Source organism: Manacus candei, unplaced genomic scaffold, assembly GCF_025592945.1.
Source record: "Manacus candei isolate 608988 ecotype Guabito, Panama unplaced genomic scaffold, ASM2559294v1 h1tg000073l, whole genome shotgun sequence".
Taxonomy (NCBI): Eukaryota; Metazoa; Chordata; class Aves; order Passeriformes; family Pipridae; genus Manacus; species Manacus candei.
Genome location: NW_026138121.1, coordinates 2,084,880 through 2,101,892, shown reverse-complemented (window position 1 = coordinate 2,101,892; position 17,013 = coordinate 2,084,880). Strand labels below are relative to the sequence as shown.

At 45.7% G+C, this 17,013-nt stretch overlaps 1 protein-coding gene across 3 annotated transcripts; it reads left to right on the top strand.

Annotated features, from left to right (window-relative positions):
• The first annotated feature begins 1,258 nt into the window (after positions 1-1,258).
• Positions 1,259-16,025, top strand: NUCKS1 (nuclear casein kinase and cyclin dependent kinase substrate 1). Of its 3 annotated transcripts, XR_007907912.1 has the most exons (9): positions 1,259-1,592; positions 8,953-9,002; positions 10,021-10,126; positions 11,296-11,351; positions 11,683-11,835; positions 12,034-12,186; positions 12,632-12,781; positions 13,358-14,704; positions 14,783-16,025. XR_007907912.1 is itself a non-coding variant. In XM_051808656.1 (8 exons), exons 1-8 carry the CDS (start codon positions 1,576-1,578, stop codon positions 13,555-13,557), a joined length of 885 nt encoding a protein of 294 aa, XP_051664616.1. In that variant the 5' UTR covers positions 1,259-1,575; the 3' UTR covers positions 13,558-16,025. The 3 variants fall into 3 exon arrangements, 2 of the variants coding, with proteins under 2 accessions (XP_051664616.1, XP_051664617.1); XM_051808656.1 differs by having other exon boundaries at positions 13,358-16,025; XM_051808657.1 differs by having other exon boundaries at positions 1,260-1,592; positions 12,635-12,781; positions 13,358-16,025.
• Positions 16,026-17,013: the final 988 nt, after the last annotated feature.

The following is a 17,013-nucleotide window of genomic DNA, read 5'->3' as shown; positions in this document are numbered from 1 at the left end:
ACACAGCCAAAGGAACCCGGAGCCTTTCCACCCAAACCCCCCCCAATTACCGGAGTTTTATTGAGCTATACAGATGCAAAACTTGTGCATCTCCGAGTCAGCCAGAGTGGCTTTTAATCCAACGTATCCAGCTCGGAGCAGGGAGCAAAGAATTCCTTGATGTGGTTACTGCACCTTCCCCCTCAGGGCTTGTTAATTCAGTTATTTTGGGGCTGGATGTGCAGGCAGTTGCTCCAAGGGACTCTTTTTTTTCCCCTGATCAGCTCGATTTTCATGGGGATTGACTGGCACAAAGGACAGGGCACAGCTGGATTGGGCAGAAAAATGGCAATATTTCCAAAGGAGACAAATGAAGCTCAAGCAGGGCATTAAGTGAACTCAAATTATCCTTTAATTATAATTACTGCTGTAAAGCATATTTGTATTGTCAAACCAGTCTTCTCAGGGAACCCAACATATAAAAATACGTTTTTAAGTGGTTTTTTAAATAAAATGGAAGGATGAGTCTCTTTTAAAGATCCAAGTGCAAAGCAAAAGTGAGTTGTTATTGTAGAAGCTGCCATTTTAATGACTGTGGAATACATGTAATTTTTCCATGGTTAAAGCAGCTCCTTTTCTAAACAAAATGAGTAATTTGGGCGTTTCTAGGGAATTCGAAGCGTAAAAAAACCCCAAGTATCTTCAGTGGACTTTGCATAAATCGTGCATGTCCTTAACTGCTGACTAGCACGGGGAAAGTGGTGGTGGTGACATCAGTGCCGACGGCAAAATCGACGGCTGAGAGCGATTTCCTACGTGTTTTGCTAATAAAAATTAACGGCGCTGAACCCGCTCCCGGGGCCGCGTTTTTCCCTCCAAAACCGCGCCGGGCCCGCGCGGCGAATCTGCGGGGCGGGCCCCGAGGCCCCCGCCGCGCCCGGAAAAAATCGCCGGAGGAAAAGGAAAAAAACCGCAGCGGTGGCCGGGCGGTGCCGGGGCCCGCGGGGCGGTGCGGGACGTGCGGGCTGTGCGGGGTGCGCGGGACGGGGCCGCGGGGGCCCCGTGGCGAATCTGCCGCCGCGGCTCCGCCGCGTGCGGGGCCGCGCGCGCCGCCCTCCCCGCGGGGGCAGTGGGCGGGGCCCTGCGCGGCCGTGATGGTTCGAACGGGCCAATGGCGGCGGGGCCGGCGGCCAGCGCGGCCAATCGGCGCGCGGCGGGGGCGGGGCCCGGCGCGGGGGGCGGGGCCGCCCTCCCCTCGCTCGCATCCTCTCGGCGGGGCGAGCGCGACCATTTTGCGGGGGGGATCGGCGGGAGCGGGACCGGGGCGGACACCGGGACCGCGGGCCGGGAGCGGGGCAGCGACACCGGCACCCGGGAGCGCCGGCAGGGAGCGGCAGCGGGAAGCGGCAGCGGGGGCGGCGGCGGCGCCTGGAGGGGGGAGCAGCGGCGGCGGCAGCGGCGGCTCCGGCAGCGCGGCCTGAGGCGCTGGGCCCAGCGCTCCCGCTCGCTCCGGGCGGCCCCGGCGGCCTCGGCGGCTTCAGCGTCCCCCGTTCCCTCCGCGCCCACCCCCGGGGGCGGCACGAACCCGCCGGGAAGATGTCCCGGCCCGTCAGGTGAGTCGCGGAGCCGCCGCTCCCGCGCTGTTCGCCCCGGCCGCGGCCCCGCGCAGGCCGCGCTTCGGGGAGGGCCGTGCCCATTTTCTCCTCTATTTCCCCTTGTTTCCCCCCCGGCAGCCGCGCGTATTTACCGCAACAAACACGACGTTCCGCACCGTGCGCCTCATGCGGGGCCGGGGGCGGGTGGGTGTGTGCGGGGGGTGTTCGGCCCCTGCCTGCGCTTGTCCCACATTTTGTACCGGGGGGGGGCAGAGGGAATTCTCGCCGTGACCCACTTGGCGCGGGCCGGGCGGCGCTCGCTCGCCATCCGCGGCCGCTGCCCCTGCCCCGCCGCCCGGGGAGGGGGCGCGGGGCCGCCCCGAGGGGGGTCCGGGCCACGGAGGCTGTGCTGGGGAACCACGCTGAGGGGAGGAGCCGCCGGGAGGAGGAGGAAGAGGAGGAGGAGGAGGACACACGCCCTGCTCCTCCCGCCCGCCCGCCCGCCAGCAGCGCTCCGGGGTCGTTTTCCTGCTGGTGTGTGTGTGTGTCCCCCTCCCAGCACCTATCCCAGAGAGGGGTCGGGACGTGGAGGAGAGAAAAAGCTTTTTTGGCGGTGCTGTTCGCGAGCTGTGTGTTCGCAGAGGTAGGTGTGGTGGTCGTGTCTGTAGCTGAGCGGTGCTGGGCCTCGAGGAGCTGCCGGGGGTGGGCTGAGCTGGCGGTGGGATCTGCAGCACGGGGGAATTGGTGCCCCTGGAACGGCTGGAGCTGCGGCCAGGAGGGTTTAAGTGGGACCTCAGGGAAAGGTTCTTCCCCCAGAGGGTGGTCGGGCACTGACCAGGCTCCCCAGGGCAGTGGGCACAGCCCCAAGGCTGCCAGAGCTCCAGGAGGGTTTGGACAACGCTCTCAGGGACAGGGTGGGATTTTGGGGTGTCTGTGCAGGGTCAGGGGTTGGACTGGGTGATCCTTGTGGGTCCCTTCCAGCTCGGCGCATTCTGTATGGATTCTGTGATTCTGTGAACTTGCCTTGTCGCTGAAAGTTTAAGGGGGGGGGGGAGTGTCTTCCTTTTTACTCTTCTCTGCAAAGAGAGTGAACTTGTGATTTTAGAGAGTGAATTTGCGATTTAAGTTGCTTTTATAGAAAAGGAAAGAGGTTTCTCAAGGTGCTCTCCTGATGCTCTGAAATTATTTCATTCTCAGGGTACTTCAGTGACTGGTTGTGTTTTCATTCCCAGTAAGCCTGGTCTGGAGTGTGGATGTGTGGATATTTTGGATATTCTAAATAATAATTAATTGTGGCTATGATACACATATATATTTATGGATGATATACTTGATGTTTAAGTGACATCTCTAAAATGTGAGAATTTAAAAAGTAGGTGGAAACCAGGGTTACTTTGCTAAGTAGGGAAGTGATTGGTGGTACAATTGTTTCACAGCTCGTTTTTTTGACCAACAGTGTGTTCCTGCATGGAGAGGGAAGGGCAGATGAAGCTCCCTTGGGGAGTTGTCTGGGATCCAAAAGGTGCATTAATGGCACTGTGTGTACCCTGCTCTGAAACATCAGGTTTTGGCCTTTTGCAGGGCAGGATGTTGTGCTGGATGGACCAGTGGTCTGACCCTGAGTGGCAGTGCCCCTGTGCCCAAATCAGTGGTGGTGTCACTCTGCTGCTTGAGGGGGACACTTCAAATGCTGGTGGTTCTCTTGCCAGCACTGGAGTCTTGCTAACAGCTCAGGGAAGGGCTGTGTCTCTAAAAGCAGAGCTTCTGAGCTTGCTGGTGTGAAAATAACTTTGCAACAATTCCTAACAAATAATTGAAATAAACCTCCCCTATCCAGGCCTGCAGTGTTGTGAAAGGTTTGACTTGTCTCACCCTCAGCTGACAGGCCCAGGTCTCCAGGGAAATAAAGCACCAAAGTCCAGCAGGTTGTTGGGAGCACAAAACCTGTTGGCACGTGTCAGGAGGGATGTAACAGTCCTCTGTCTGCCTGTATTTAACAGCCCTTCCAGGGGGAAAAAGGTAAATATACAGGGGCTGCTACATTATATTTATTGCTGTACTCAGTATTAACTGGAGAACTCTGCTAATAGATATAAATCCATTAATAAATGAATTCTGAAATGGATTTTTTTCTGGCTGTCTCAGCTTGTGGTTGGTGATATGGCAGCCTGGTGAAAGGCTCTTCATCAGAGTGAGATTTAGTGTTGGAAAAGTTTTCCTCTGGTCAGTGTTCTTTGAACTAATTTATGATGTCTGCTGGTTTCTAGTGAATATATGCACCTAAAACAGTGAAGTTAATAAAATCCACCATATATCCCCAGTTTTTACTGCCCTTGTCATGGAATGCTGTCTTAAAACTGAGTCTGGTTGTTGAAGTCAGTTCCTTAAAATTGTTAAGGAGCAGTAATAAAGTGCTGGTATTTACAGGCTTCCTGTGCCAAGTACTTTCTACACAATTAAATTTCACCTGGATGGATAATGATGGTATTTGCACTATTGTTGTAAAAAGACAAGAAGTAGAAAGTAAAAGAACATGAAATTACTGAACCTCTGCATCTTGTGGGTACCTCACCTGAGAACTGCAAAGAGCAGCTGGGGCTGGTGGTGACATTATATCCCAGAATATAAAATATTATAGGGATATAATAAATTAAATTAAATACTTCAAACCACTTTTTTATATACATCATCAATCAATTAATGTGTTTTAAGTCAGAATTTTGACTTTTAATGGAGTTTGCTTCTGCTTTTCCTCACTGGTCACTGCCACTTGCTGGTCCTTTCCTGGAGTCATTGCAAACTGAGATGCTGTGGGCAGGTATGGAAATCCCAGGGGTTTTTTGGTGATTCATTTTAAGATTAAAGCCAGTCAGGAATTGATCTCAGTGCTTCAAGGCTTTACATCCTTAATTTTCCTGGATTTGAACCCCAGTCTCCTGTTGGCACTGCAGTGGAAGGGTGAAATTTTACCAGCAGGAAGAAATATATTTATCTATTAAATATAACTTGTCGCCAGTGTTGTACTTGGGCAATTTAAAGCGTAAATGTTTTGATTCTGGACAAACTTCCCCAGGAAGCAGGAAAGCAACAGTTCCTTGGGGACTGGCAGTTAATAAAACCTGAGTGATGCTGTGTGGGGGTCCAGAGATAGGTGTGGACACTTTGCAGATGAGTGAAAAGCTGATCTTTGCTCTCTCTCAGTCTAAGGAGAAACAGAGGGAAGGTAGAGGTACAAAAAAGATCAAAATCCTGGGGACAACACAGGTTGCAGAAGTGATTTGGGTGTGGGGTGGGGGTTTGGGTTTGGTTCCCCCTCCCCTGCTCTGCACCAGAACACTTCTGTATTAAAAGCTTCTCAGTTATAGTTTGATTCCACTGGAGAACAGGCACAAGGCTGCTGGAACTGTTGCTGCAGAAACCATTTCACTGTTTGATGGAGTTCCAAGTTGTGTGTATCCCTAAAAATTCTGTGGATACCATGAGCAGTGCCTGCTCTTACAGACATGGGGAGTTACAGCAGGCCCAGCCCCACACACTGACCTCTGTAACTGGGCACCTCTGGTGGGTGAGCCCTGTCTGGGCATGACTGTGCCCATTTTTACACAGACTGACCCCACAGTGACACGTTTTGGGTCCATCACTGTCACCACGTGCCAACTTCTGTTGGGGATTGTAAGTCCACGGTCATGGAAGGCCCAAATCCAGCACTGCTTTAAAAAATGACAGCCAGAAGTGTTTCTTGCAGGTATTTTTGTTTTCTGTGCATAAAAAAAGGTGCTTTTCATGGCAATATTTATTGACAGTGTTGGCCTAAAAGGGGACAGACACCTTTGAGAATGAGAACCAGAAGGTGAAGCCCCACTGAGCCAGAGCTGCCCCAGCCCTGAGGGTGAGGCTGGAGCTTTGTTCACAAATGCTTGGTTTGATGGTTATATTGGTTAAATGCTGTGGATAAGTGACGTACAGTAACCATTGAATCTCATTCACTTCCCTTGGAGTGTTGTATTAGAGGGTAGGTTGTTGCTTCTGCTGGTTATCATTTGACCTGAACATTCCTCTAGCAGTGACTCGATCTTTGAAGGCTCCTTTTAGCACTGCTTTTCAGGAGTATGTGTTGTGGTTTTTTTTTTTTTAAACTTGGACTTCATCTATGGATTTTAATGCCTGCAGAAATACCTAGGGATCTAAGCATTCCCTTTAAAAAAACCCAGAATATTTCTCCCTGATTGTAGTGTCTGTTCTGATGTGTTGACTTCCAAAGACTGAGGCTTTAGGGACCTCACTAGCTGAAGATAAAATACTACTACACAATCCCTCAGTTTTGGAGGCATTTAGTGATCCTTTTACATGTTGACATTACTTCTCATAATTTCAAAATAGCTGTTTGGTCACCATCAAGTAGAGGTTGCAAGAATTACTCTGCATTTCTGAGTTGTATTTAAATTACTTATTACTTTGCCAAGTGCTTCCATCCCAACATGTTGATGACTTGCTAGATGAGTTGCTGTTTATTCCAAAAATACTGGACTGAGTATTATTAAAACTTATGCTCTTAGACCTCTCTCTGTACCTTTTGTCCCCCAGTTCCTTCACACACACACTTTAAATGTTAAGCTGAATTAGCAGGGAAGTTATCTTTAAATTTCAGTGCATATTTGAAGCCAGATTGAACAATACCCATCCCAGCTGCCCACTAGCCTGTCTTTTTATGCTCAGTCTAACTGGATTTAACAAAGAGTTTATTTTTATGTCTGGTTGCTTGCCTTCACATCTTCTAGATTTTGCTTGTGGCAAAGAACCTCTTCATTGACAGCACCAGCAATCCCTTTTTCTGGCTCTTGCAGTGAACTTACACAGTGTGTTTTTATCTCCTCGGTGTAAGAAACGTTGCAAACTCATAATTAATTATCAGGGCTGTTGACAGTTCTAAATAAAACCATCAGTTGATCCAAATGAGCTGAATGATGAGGATAAAGGGAGGAGAAGGGCAGGAGCAGGTTGGTTGGTGTCTCTGTGCCTCTGAGCTTCTCTGGTTCTGTTGGGACACAGCAGGTATTTATCAGTGCAGATATTCCTTCTTTATCCCCCCTCTCCTTGCCCTGCAAAATAAGATGGCACAAGGAAAGAGCCTTCTCTTCTGTTTGCTTCTGAAATAGTGATTTATGGGTTTTTTAATACAAATACCACAGCTGTTCACCAGGTAGGGAAAGCTGAGCAGGATTTACTTCCCAGCTGCAAACACAAGGGGCAGTGCTTGGAGAAAGGATGTTTTCCATGGGGACAGTGTTTTTGTTAATGTTTTAGCTGGCACTGTTGCATTTTCAGTACCTGATTTAATGTGTGTCTGACTGAAGGAACTGAGCATGACCAACTTCCAATTTCCATCTTGTTTGTTAGATTAGAGGTGTCCAAAACTGTTGTTTTACAAAGCTGCTGCAACAGAATATGTGGAAATTTTGCCTTTTTTTTTTTTTTCCATTTATGCCTTTGGAGGGGAAAAAAAACCCTGTAATATTTGGTACTTACTAAATAAGATGTTTGGTTTGGCGTAACTGCTCACCAGGATAAAAATCAGTGTTTTCCCCTGTGAGGTGGGTCAGGAAGCAATATACCTGTTGGAATAGGAATGGAAATCCCTGGATGATGAGCCATAACAAACCTTGCCAATCATTGTGTTCCTAAACTGGTATTTTACCATGCTCAGACTAGGAGTGAGTGAGCAGTGCTCTGCCCCACGGTGCTCTTGTACTTTGTCCCACTCACACGTGCTCTGAGGCTTGGATGGGATTCAGCCTGGAGAAATCCAACCACTGCTCCTGCCTGCCTTTTATTTGCCTATTTGATTTTTTTGTTGTTGTTTGAGTTTTTGGGTTTTTTTTTCTTTTGAGAGATTGGTTTCATTTTTTTGCTGTATAATTGTTTTAAGAGTCTCGGTGTGGGGCTGAAATGGAATTTTGCTCTTTCCCCTTTGGAAGGCTGGTGCTGTAAGCCAGGAGTTAGAGGTACCTGTACAGGAGGGCAGCTCCAGATTGATTGGAAAGGGATCAGCAGCCAGAACAGTGATGATTTTGGGTGTCTTTCAGCCAAACAGTTTTATCAGCAGTGCCTGATGTTAATGCCAAGGTGCAGCTCACCCTGGGGCTGGATGTGAAGTTGCCCGCTCGTGCCCTGCAGAGCAGGAGAGGGGAAGGGTGGATCCATGTGTGGATGGAGCTGCTCTTGCCTTCCCTTTGCAGTGCTCCTCAGGCCTGAGGTGCTGGGCAGGGCACTTCAGTGTTTTCCTGGCTTTTTGAGCTGTACAAGTGAGCTCACGGGATGATTCCTGGAAAATCAAATTTCTCCTTGGCTTGGGGCCAAAAGGATTGTAAAAAGTGACTGTGGAGGGAGGGGTGTGGAAACCTCTGGGGCCTTTTCCAGCTGTGCCTCCTCCTCCCATTCCATGTGAGTGGTTACAGGAAGGGTTTGGAGCCTGAGTTTGGCTGAGACATTATCAGTTACCTCAAATATAATTCATTTATGTGTCTGTCTTGGTTCCCTCTAGTAGCTGCATTACAGGGCAGTTATGTCTTGTCAATAAAGCACTTGGGCCTTGATTGACAAGGTGCTGATAAAATAGCCACCAATTCCATACACTTCATTTATTTTTTGAGCTTTTCAGTAAGTTAGAGCAGCACATCTAATTTTCTTGACCAGTGAGGCTTCAGTGTCAGTAACAGCTGCTTGTGTAAATAACTAATTTTGTGTAGGACTGGCCATTGCATTTGCACTGTTCCTGACCCCTCAGTGCCTCTCTCACTTTGGCCAAAGAGCAGAGGAGGTGCTGATGAAGTCAAGAAATACAAAAAAACCCACAAATTGGGTGAAATGTGTGTCTGGGTTCCTTGTTGTGCCCAGTGATAGAGCTGAGCAGTGTCACAGCTCTGGCATCTTCCTCGTGGAACTCCTGGAAAAAACTCCCAGAAGCCCCAGTGAAACCTTTAAAAATGCTTTAGAAACGGGGATCACGTGGGAAAACAAACATTCCAGGAGAATTTCTGTGGGGTGTATTGAGTTGTGAGAAGCAGAAGTACAAACCAGAGCAGTTGAGAAATGTTTGTTAATGGTAATATTTGTGTACTTACCAAAAAGCTTTTTTTCAGACTCTGAGATTATAATCCAGACTATTATAATATCACTTCAGGAAAATGCTGGGATATACTGTGTGTTCACTTCTGACTTCAGAGGCTGATTATGAGAGTTTCCTTGGGATATTTTTGGGCTACAAATCCAGCACTGGAAGTGAGGATATGGTACTTCCTTGTTTCTTAAAGAAAGCTTTTGTATCTCTGTAATTACAAATTCCTAATTGATTTTTTTTTTTCCCCCTGCTTTTTACCAGGAACAGGAAGGTGGTCGATTACTCCCAGTTTCAGGAATCAGATGATGCTGGTAAATGACTTTTTTTTTTTTTTTCTTAACAGTATCATATTCTGGGGTAGAGCAGTTCATTATTGCCTTATGTATTAATTGTCTGTCTTTAACTCAAATTCTGAGGAGATCCTGCTCTTCACAGCCCAAACTGTTAATAAGTATTTGAAAATGTAATGATTTTCATATGTTTTGTATTAAACAAACAATGGTGATAGAAATCTTATTATTTAATGCTTGTATTGTTGTAGTGCCTTGAGGCTCTTGGCATAACTTCCTTCCTTGGTCTATATTATGTCCTGAATCTCCCTAATGCCCCTTTTTTTCTGCAGGAAAATATGTTTTCCATTTATTTTAGTGGACTCTAGTTGAGCCCATAATATCAGGCATTTTGAGGAATAGCATCTTAAAAAAATATCATCTTTATGTTCTGTGTGAACTGAAGAAAATTTTCTGGGAGCCATATGGAATATGTTTTGAGTTCTTAGGAGACAGTACTGCTGTTTGTTTATCAGATTGCACTGATAATTAATATGAAACAAATATGCCTAGTTCTTAATTGCAACTCTGTTAATAAGGTATTGTGTAAGAGTTGTAAAAAGTTGTGCTGTAAACTCCTATATAATGCCATACTTTCCCCCACCATAGGACAGTGTTTGCTGTTAAAAGCATGGTGAAATATGTATGGGAGTTAATTTTTAATAGGTTTGTATAATAACTGACTAGGTGTAAAACGAGATAATGTTTCCTCTTGTGAGGTTTTTATGTTTCTTAACACAGCATTTTTATTGTGCTTGTTGGCACCACAAAAGATAAATCACAAGTTTAAGGCAGGACTTTGCTTCTATAAAAATCTCCTTTGAAGCTTTGTGATCTTGTTTTGTTTGTTTGTTTTTATTTTTTTGTTTTTATTTTTTTTTTTTCCGAAGGGCCCTCTTTTTGTTGTGCATGAAATGATCAGTTTAAGTTAGAGCTGAGGAAGGCAGTTTGCTGGCAAGTAGGAGTTTGATTCAAACCCCTTTTGTACTGTCCCGTCCAGATGAAGATTATGGAAGAGATTCAGGTCCCCCCTCCAAGAAAATCCGCTCGTCTCCCCGAGAGGCCAAAAATAAGAGGAGATCTGGGAAGAATTCTCAGGAGGACAGGTAAAAGAACCACTTCATGTCTTGGGAACGTGTTTCCCAAACCTTGTCCTGCCTGTGGGGAGCAGGATCCTGCACGAGGAGTGATTGAAGGTGGAATTCAAGTCCACGGGGTGAGACTGGGAGCTCTCGGGCTCAGAACTTGCATAACCAGCTTAGACAGTGAGCTGGTTCTTCCTTATCTGAGTAGACAGAGAAATCATGTGTGAAGCACTTGTCCCTGGTGCTTCATCACTAAAATAGCTTTCCAGAGCCAGGCAGTTGGAATGGGGAGGAATATGATCCGAGTTACAAAGGTTGGCAGCTGGGATGATTCTGCAGGTAAGTTGGTGGGGAGATGCAGTTCATTTTCCACATTTGCAGTGTGCTCAGGGCATCCCTGGCCTTACAGGTGAAGTGGGATGGGGCAGGGGCCATTTGTTAGCTTTGTGGTTCTTTTTTTCCTCATTTTGTTTAATTCATAAACCTGTCCTGATAAGCAAGTTGCTCCAGCAGTGTGGAAGGACTCAGTGCTCAGAGATACCTTCACTCTGCAGCAAACTTTCCCTCAGCTGGGTATCTTCCATTTCACACCAACTGTGGCCTCCAAATATTTGCCATAATTGCCACCTATTAAATCATTTATCTGTTTTCATGGCAGACATCAGCTTCAGGGGTGGAGGTTCTGCCAGCTGCTTCTTGTCCTTTTACCCCAAGGTGTCTTTTACTCTCCATCAGAGATCAGATCATTTGGACCAAACCTGTGTCAGTTCAGAGCTGTACAGCAACTTGCACAGAGTGGGATCTAAACAATGACTATAAATCAATTCAGAATCAACCTTTATTCCCTTTATAGACTCAGCATATAAACCATCAAAATTCTAAATAAAATGGAAGCCATCTTGGTAGCTTTCAGAGTGAAGTTTTTTCACCTCACCCTGATTATTGCCTGGTTGGCTCACTTGGTACCATATAAGTTTATTATGTGATTGGGTTTGAACATTACCTTTCTAGCTGTGATAACTGCACATACACCAGAGGAATCCTGAAGTATAAGGTGGTAATGTCCAGGAAAAGTGCATGTTCCCAGCCTAGACATCAGTTTGCTCTTCAAAAATCGTTATTTTCCACACAACAGTGACTGAAATCAAAGTTAGAACAGCAGGCAAACTTTGTGTGTCTCTCATTTTCAGTGAGGATTCAGAAGACAAAGATGTGAAGACTAAGAAAGATGATTCACACTCAGCAGGTAACTACATTTTACTGATACACCTTCAAAACAAGCAGTGTCTCTTCAAAACCAGTTAGTAAGAGTTGCAGGAGTAGGATTTGACAGAGTTCTGACTAGAAGAGCAGCACTTCTCCAATCCACTCACCTTAACTTGGATTCTGCCTCTCCTGCTGTTACTTCCCACCCTGGTTTGGGATAATGTGGGTTGGGTTTTTTTTTTTGGTGTAATGTGGTGGTACTATAAAGTTTGTCTTCACAGGTGGATGGACTTGTTAATCTCTTCCCTGTAGTTTTCATCCATATCTCAGGATGATTCAAGAAACTTCATCTTGGTCCCTTTTCCTTCCAGATGAGGATTTTGGCAGTGAAGATGATGATATAGGAGCAGACGATGGCAAAGCTGACAGTGACTATGAAAGCTCTCAAAAAAGCAAAAAAGGAAAAAAGGCTAAACCAGACAAGAACAAGAGAGCAGCCTCCAAATCCAGGAAAAGGCCTGCAGGTAAAAAAAAAAAAAAGGAAAAAGAAAAAAAAAAAGAGGTTACTGGTGTAGTTGGGTGACTGCAGGAAGATGTTTAATATGTCAAATGTTATCAGTTATCAGTGAATGTCTTGATTTACTCTCTTATGAATGACTTGCTACCTCAAGACAGGGGCTCTGTGTTGTGTATCCATCCTAACCTGGTGGCTTTTGCTGCAGAGGACAGCGAGGATGAGAAGGAGGATCACAAAAACGTCCGTCAGCAGCGACAGGCGGCGTCCAAAGCGGCTTCCAAACAGCGGGAGATGCTCATGGATGACGTGGGGAGTGAGGAGGAAGAGCAGGAGGATGATGAGGCCCAGTTCCAGGAGAGTGAGTAAATGGGATTGAACTGGGTTTGGTAGCAGATGGGAGTTTATGGGTCTGGCCACACAGCAAAAGGAATAATTTGCTTTTTGACCGTGGCACCGAAGGCATCAATCGTCCTTCTTAGTGTTTGACTTTTTGCTGTCCAACAGACCAAGCTTTTAGGGTTTTCACATCTAGAATTTGTGCTCAGAGTTTGCAGATGCCTGTGTTTGTAAGCAGCCCTAAAGGGTTATTGTAAAGCTCTCACTGCTTCTTGCTGTCCCTCTGGTTTTAAGGCATTGATGCTCCTCTCAGATGATGTAAAAACCAAGTCAAATGTTTTACCCCAGCAGACAATGGAAGCTCAGGGGGTCTCATCAGTCTGTGTCCTGTCTCACTGGCAGATCTCTCACCTTCTGCTCCCTTTCCTCTTTGCCCCCAAAAAACTTAAATTTCTTTATGCTTCCAGCAGATTCAGGAAGTGATGAAGACTTCCTCATGGAAGATGATGATGACAGTGATTATGGCAGTTCAAAAAAGAAGAATAAGAAGGTCTCCAAGAAATCCAAGCCAGAGAGGAAAGAAAAGAAAATGCCCAAGCCCAGGCTAAAGGCTACAGGTGAGTCAGTAGATATCCACATAAATGTTGAAGGGCTAAAATGCCATGATTTAAAGCATAAATATGAAATAATAAGGTGGCTTCAATTCTTACTTTAGGGATTGAATTTATCTTGTGGGTAAAAACTACATAGTATTCAAACCCTTCCCTGTTGAGGTGCTGCATTCTGACTTTTTCTGTCTTGTAGCCAAATAATACAATTTGTGGCTTTGTTTGGGACTCTGTGGTGTTTTCAGGCTGGAGGAAGGTGGGGAAATCTGAACCAAAGGAGAAGTGGCTGCATTTCTGCAGGAAGTTTGAAGTTTAATAGTGATGTATGTTCTGGTTTGACAAGGGCTGTGTTCATTCATGGTGTCACATCCAGTAATTAGTCAGGACCTGCAATGAAATAGCTTTAAAACCTCGTTAGCTAATTTTCAGCTAATAGGGGGTGCAAAAAACAGTCTGTGGGGTCAAAGCAAAATAAAAGCTGCTGCTGAAGGGACTTGTAAATCCTATTTGTGTAACACCACGTGACTTTTTTGGGGTTTTTTGCCTTTGCTGCTGCTAAGTTTTACAAGCTTTCTCTTGTTTCAGTGACCCCCAGTCCAGTGAAAGGCAAAGGGAAGGGAGGTCGTCCCACAGCCTCCAAGGCAACGAAAGAAAAGACCCCATCCCCCAAAGAAGAGGATGAAGAACCTGAAAGCCCCCCAGAAAAGAAAAAATCAGCCAGCCCTCCACCAGAGAAGTCAGGGGATGAGGGATCTGAAGACGAAGCACCCTCTGGTGAAGATTAAAAAATGGCAGTTGAGGAAACCTTTGGTTAAAAAAAAAAAGAGAAAAAAAAAAAAGAAAAAGGAAAAGAAAAACATACTTAGGGGTAGAACACGGTTTTGGCTGTGGCTTGACTCATGGGCTTTGAATGCTGTCTTTACTTTCAGCTGTTTAATACAGTGTATCCTTTTTTAATAAGAGGAAACCCTTATACAGTAATATTTTGAAGTCAATGTTCTCTGTTGGCCATTCCGTTCTCCCTCCCCCACCAAATCTGAAAGCCATTTGAGACAAATTAACAGACCATTAAATATATTTTTTTTTTCAAGGGATATTGCAGTTGTGAAGCAATAAGGTTTGAGGACTGATATGTGGAAACCATACTTAAAAAAATCCTTAAGTAGAATAGATTTTTTTCCCAGTGCTGGTAAGAGTTGTTTAAAACTATTATTCTGTATTTGAATATATGGAGAGAAAAAAAAAAAAAAAAAAGAACCTATGCTTTAACAGACTTTTGTTGAGACAAGTTCACTCTCAGAAAAAATGTAGTTGATATAATTCCAGTGGAGGAAAAGGAGGCACAGGGAAGAAACCTGTGTTTCTTGGATTCAGGCACGTTTTTCATGGAAAGCAATCAAGAGACCCAGAGATGGTCCAGTGTCTTTGATTTAGAAAAGACCCTCCAATTAGGATGGGAGATTTTTTTTTTTTTTTGTCTTTGCTGGATAAAAAAAACCTCTTCTGCTGTAGGCAAATTGCAGCCCATTCTCTACAAACCCAGATGTACAACTTACAAGCTTCCCACATCCATTAACTCCACTTGATTTCTTCAGGGTTGGCTGTAGATGGGCAGAACAAGGAAGAGAAATTGCAAACAGCTTTTAAAACCGGTTTCCATTTGGTTATTGTGGAAAATATACATCTTTAGAGTTTTTTTCCTAGGAGAAAAAAAAATAAATTAACGGATAGTGTAAAAAACTTAAAATTCTTTAGGTTTTGGGGCGAGGGATGTCTGTGTGTAAATGTGAAGCAAAGGATTCTGCAGTGCTCTGGTCAGTCTCGGATCCCATGAGTCAGGCTTTAGTGTTTCTCTTCTCTCCCTCCATCTGTCCTCAGAAAAGCTCCAGGGATCCCTCAGCCCTTTCCAGCCGCAGTGTGGGACAGCAGGCAGTGAACACCCCCTCCCTCCCCATCCAGCCCACCTCCACACCCTCATCCTGTCATCTCTCAGTGTGGGACAGCAGGCAGGGAGCATCCCCCTCATCCCACCTCCATGTCCTTCATCCTTCCATCCCTCACTGTGGGACAACAGGCAGGGAGCATCCTCCCCATCCATCCCACCTCCACACCCTCATCCTTCCATCCCCCAGCATGGGACAGCAGGCAGGGAGCATCCCCTCCACATCCATCCCACCTCCATGCCTTCATCCTTCCATCCCCCAGTGTGGGACAGCAGGCAGGGAGCATCCCCCTCATCCCAACTCCACACCCTCATCCTTCCATCCATGGAGCATCCCCCCCATCCCACCTCCACATCCTTCATCCTTGCATCCCTCAGTGTGGGACAGCAGGCAGTGACCATGCCCCCCATCCCACCTCTGTGCCCTCATCCTTCCATCCCTTCATCCTGTGCTCCCACAGCCACACTCTGCTGGTCCAACTCCCTGAACCTGGGAAGGGAACAGTGGCCAGGGATGGAGCTGGGAGGGAGTGTTGGAAGTGGAGTGTTGAAGCAGGACTGTTCTAGGTGGCAAGCAGGATGTCCCTCAGAGTGAGACACTCGAGATGTGTGTGGTGGCATTTTAATGTGCTTTTATCAAAGCAGCCACGTCCTTTTTTGTCGTCGTTTTATGTTCGTTTTTAAACCTCCATTGAACTACACAAGCCTTGGTTTTCAAACCCTGATAACAGAGGTTGCTGCCATGTTTGTTGGTGGAAATATTGAAAACTGGACCTGCCATTTTTCTCTCTTTTTTTTTTTGTTTCCTTTAAACCCTTTGTGCTTCTGTTGGTTGCTCACAGTTATCTTCCAGCTGACAAGCTTTTGCATCCTATTTTTTTGTTTGTTTGTTTTTTTGTTGTTTTTTTTTTTGGTCACAGAACTACACATTTTTGTAACCAGCCTCTTGAAGGTAACATAAGGCAGCTAATTAGTTGGATTTCTGGTAGCACATGCTACCAGATTCGTAATCCTGTTTGGATTTTAGAGAGCTCTTAGATGTGATACACTAATATGATCAGGAAGGACACTTGGCTGAATCCATAGGGAGCCTGAGGATGCTGAGCACAGTGTGGAGCCTCAGCTGGGGAATGGAATATTAATGCAGCAGCCGAGTGATTTGTCTTGTGTGGTTCATAGCCCTGGTTTTTATTGAGGCTGGTAAATTACTTTACCTTGGCTTATAAAAATTTCAAGTTCTCTTAACGTTCTTTACTCTCATGAAACTACTGTTGCCGTTCCAATAAAGATGATCGTTGTTTCGATTGTAAATCTTTCATTTTTGAAGCGGTTCAGATTTCCAGAGCAGCTTAAGGCTGGAGTGAAGTCCCAATCTTGAAGCAGAAGTGAATGTAAAATCTCCTCTTCCCTGATTTCTGGGAGAGCAGAGTCTCTTGCATTCCCTCTGCTCCTAGTCCTGTGCTCCTTGGGGAATATGGGAAAAGAAATGGCCATATTTTAAAAACCATTTTGGGGGGTAGAAAACACTCTTGCAAGTGTTTGGTTCACAGAGTTGTTCCCCTTCAATCCAGACTGTGTTTCAAGCTACTCTTGCCCATTGGGTTTTTAGGGGTTGTTTTTGGTATTAAAATGTGCAAGGATTATTCCAGTTCATCTGGTCAAACAGCTGGTTCTTCACCTGCTGGACCAGATCTTTTCTGAAGAGTATATTTTGTAAGTTCCACTTAAAATACATATTTTTGGGGTCCTTTTTTTTTTCCCCCAACACGGTTAAGAAAAGTCAAGGCTGTGAAAAAATCTGTTTCTGTTGTTCTCAGCTCAGGTTTTGGGACTGGATTGTTTTATGCCTGGCAAGTTTGACCCTTTATCTCACAGAACTGTTCTTGTTTTTTTGTTTTCCTCCCACGTTCATTCCTCGTGGCCGTTCCACGATGCTTATTTTCTGAGTTTGTCCCTTCCCAAACACTCTGTAAATCCCGTGCTTTGGGGATTTGGGGACTTTTTCTAAATCTTCCTGTCTTGCTGATTTATGCAAACACTAAGCCCTGATGGTCTCTTGGCTGCTCTGTTAGCAGTGCAGCAGTTTACATTCAGATTTTTATAATTTTAATTATTTTTAGCACACCCCATTTTTCAGCAGCAGCGGCAGCAGCTTCACATTTTTCGGTGTCCTTTCTTCATTAATTTGTGTTAAGCATTCTGATTTCTTGAAGGAAAGCTGTGCAAATGCCTTTCTTTGGGAGCATGAATGGTTCTTCGTGGAGCAGAAAGTTTTGTTCACAGGAGGCTTTGAAAATCT

Coding starts and splice junctions, on each gene's coding strand:
- NUCKS1 (XM_051808656.1), top strand. Junction 11,352..11,682: donor AGATGATTCACACTCAGCAG/GTAACTACATTT, acceptor TTTTCCTTCCAG/ATGAGGATTTTGGCAGTGAA. Junction 12,187..12,631: donor TGAGGCCCAGTTCCAGGAGA/GTGAGTAAATGG, acceptor TTATGCTTCCAG/CAGATTCAGGAAGTGATGAA.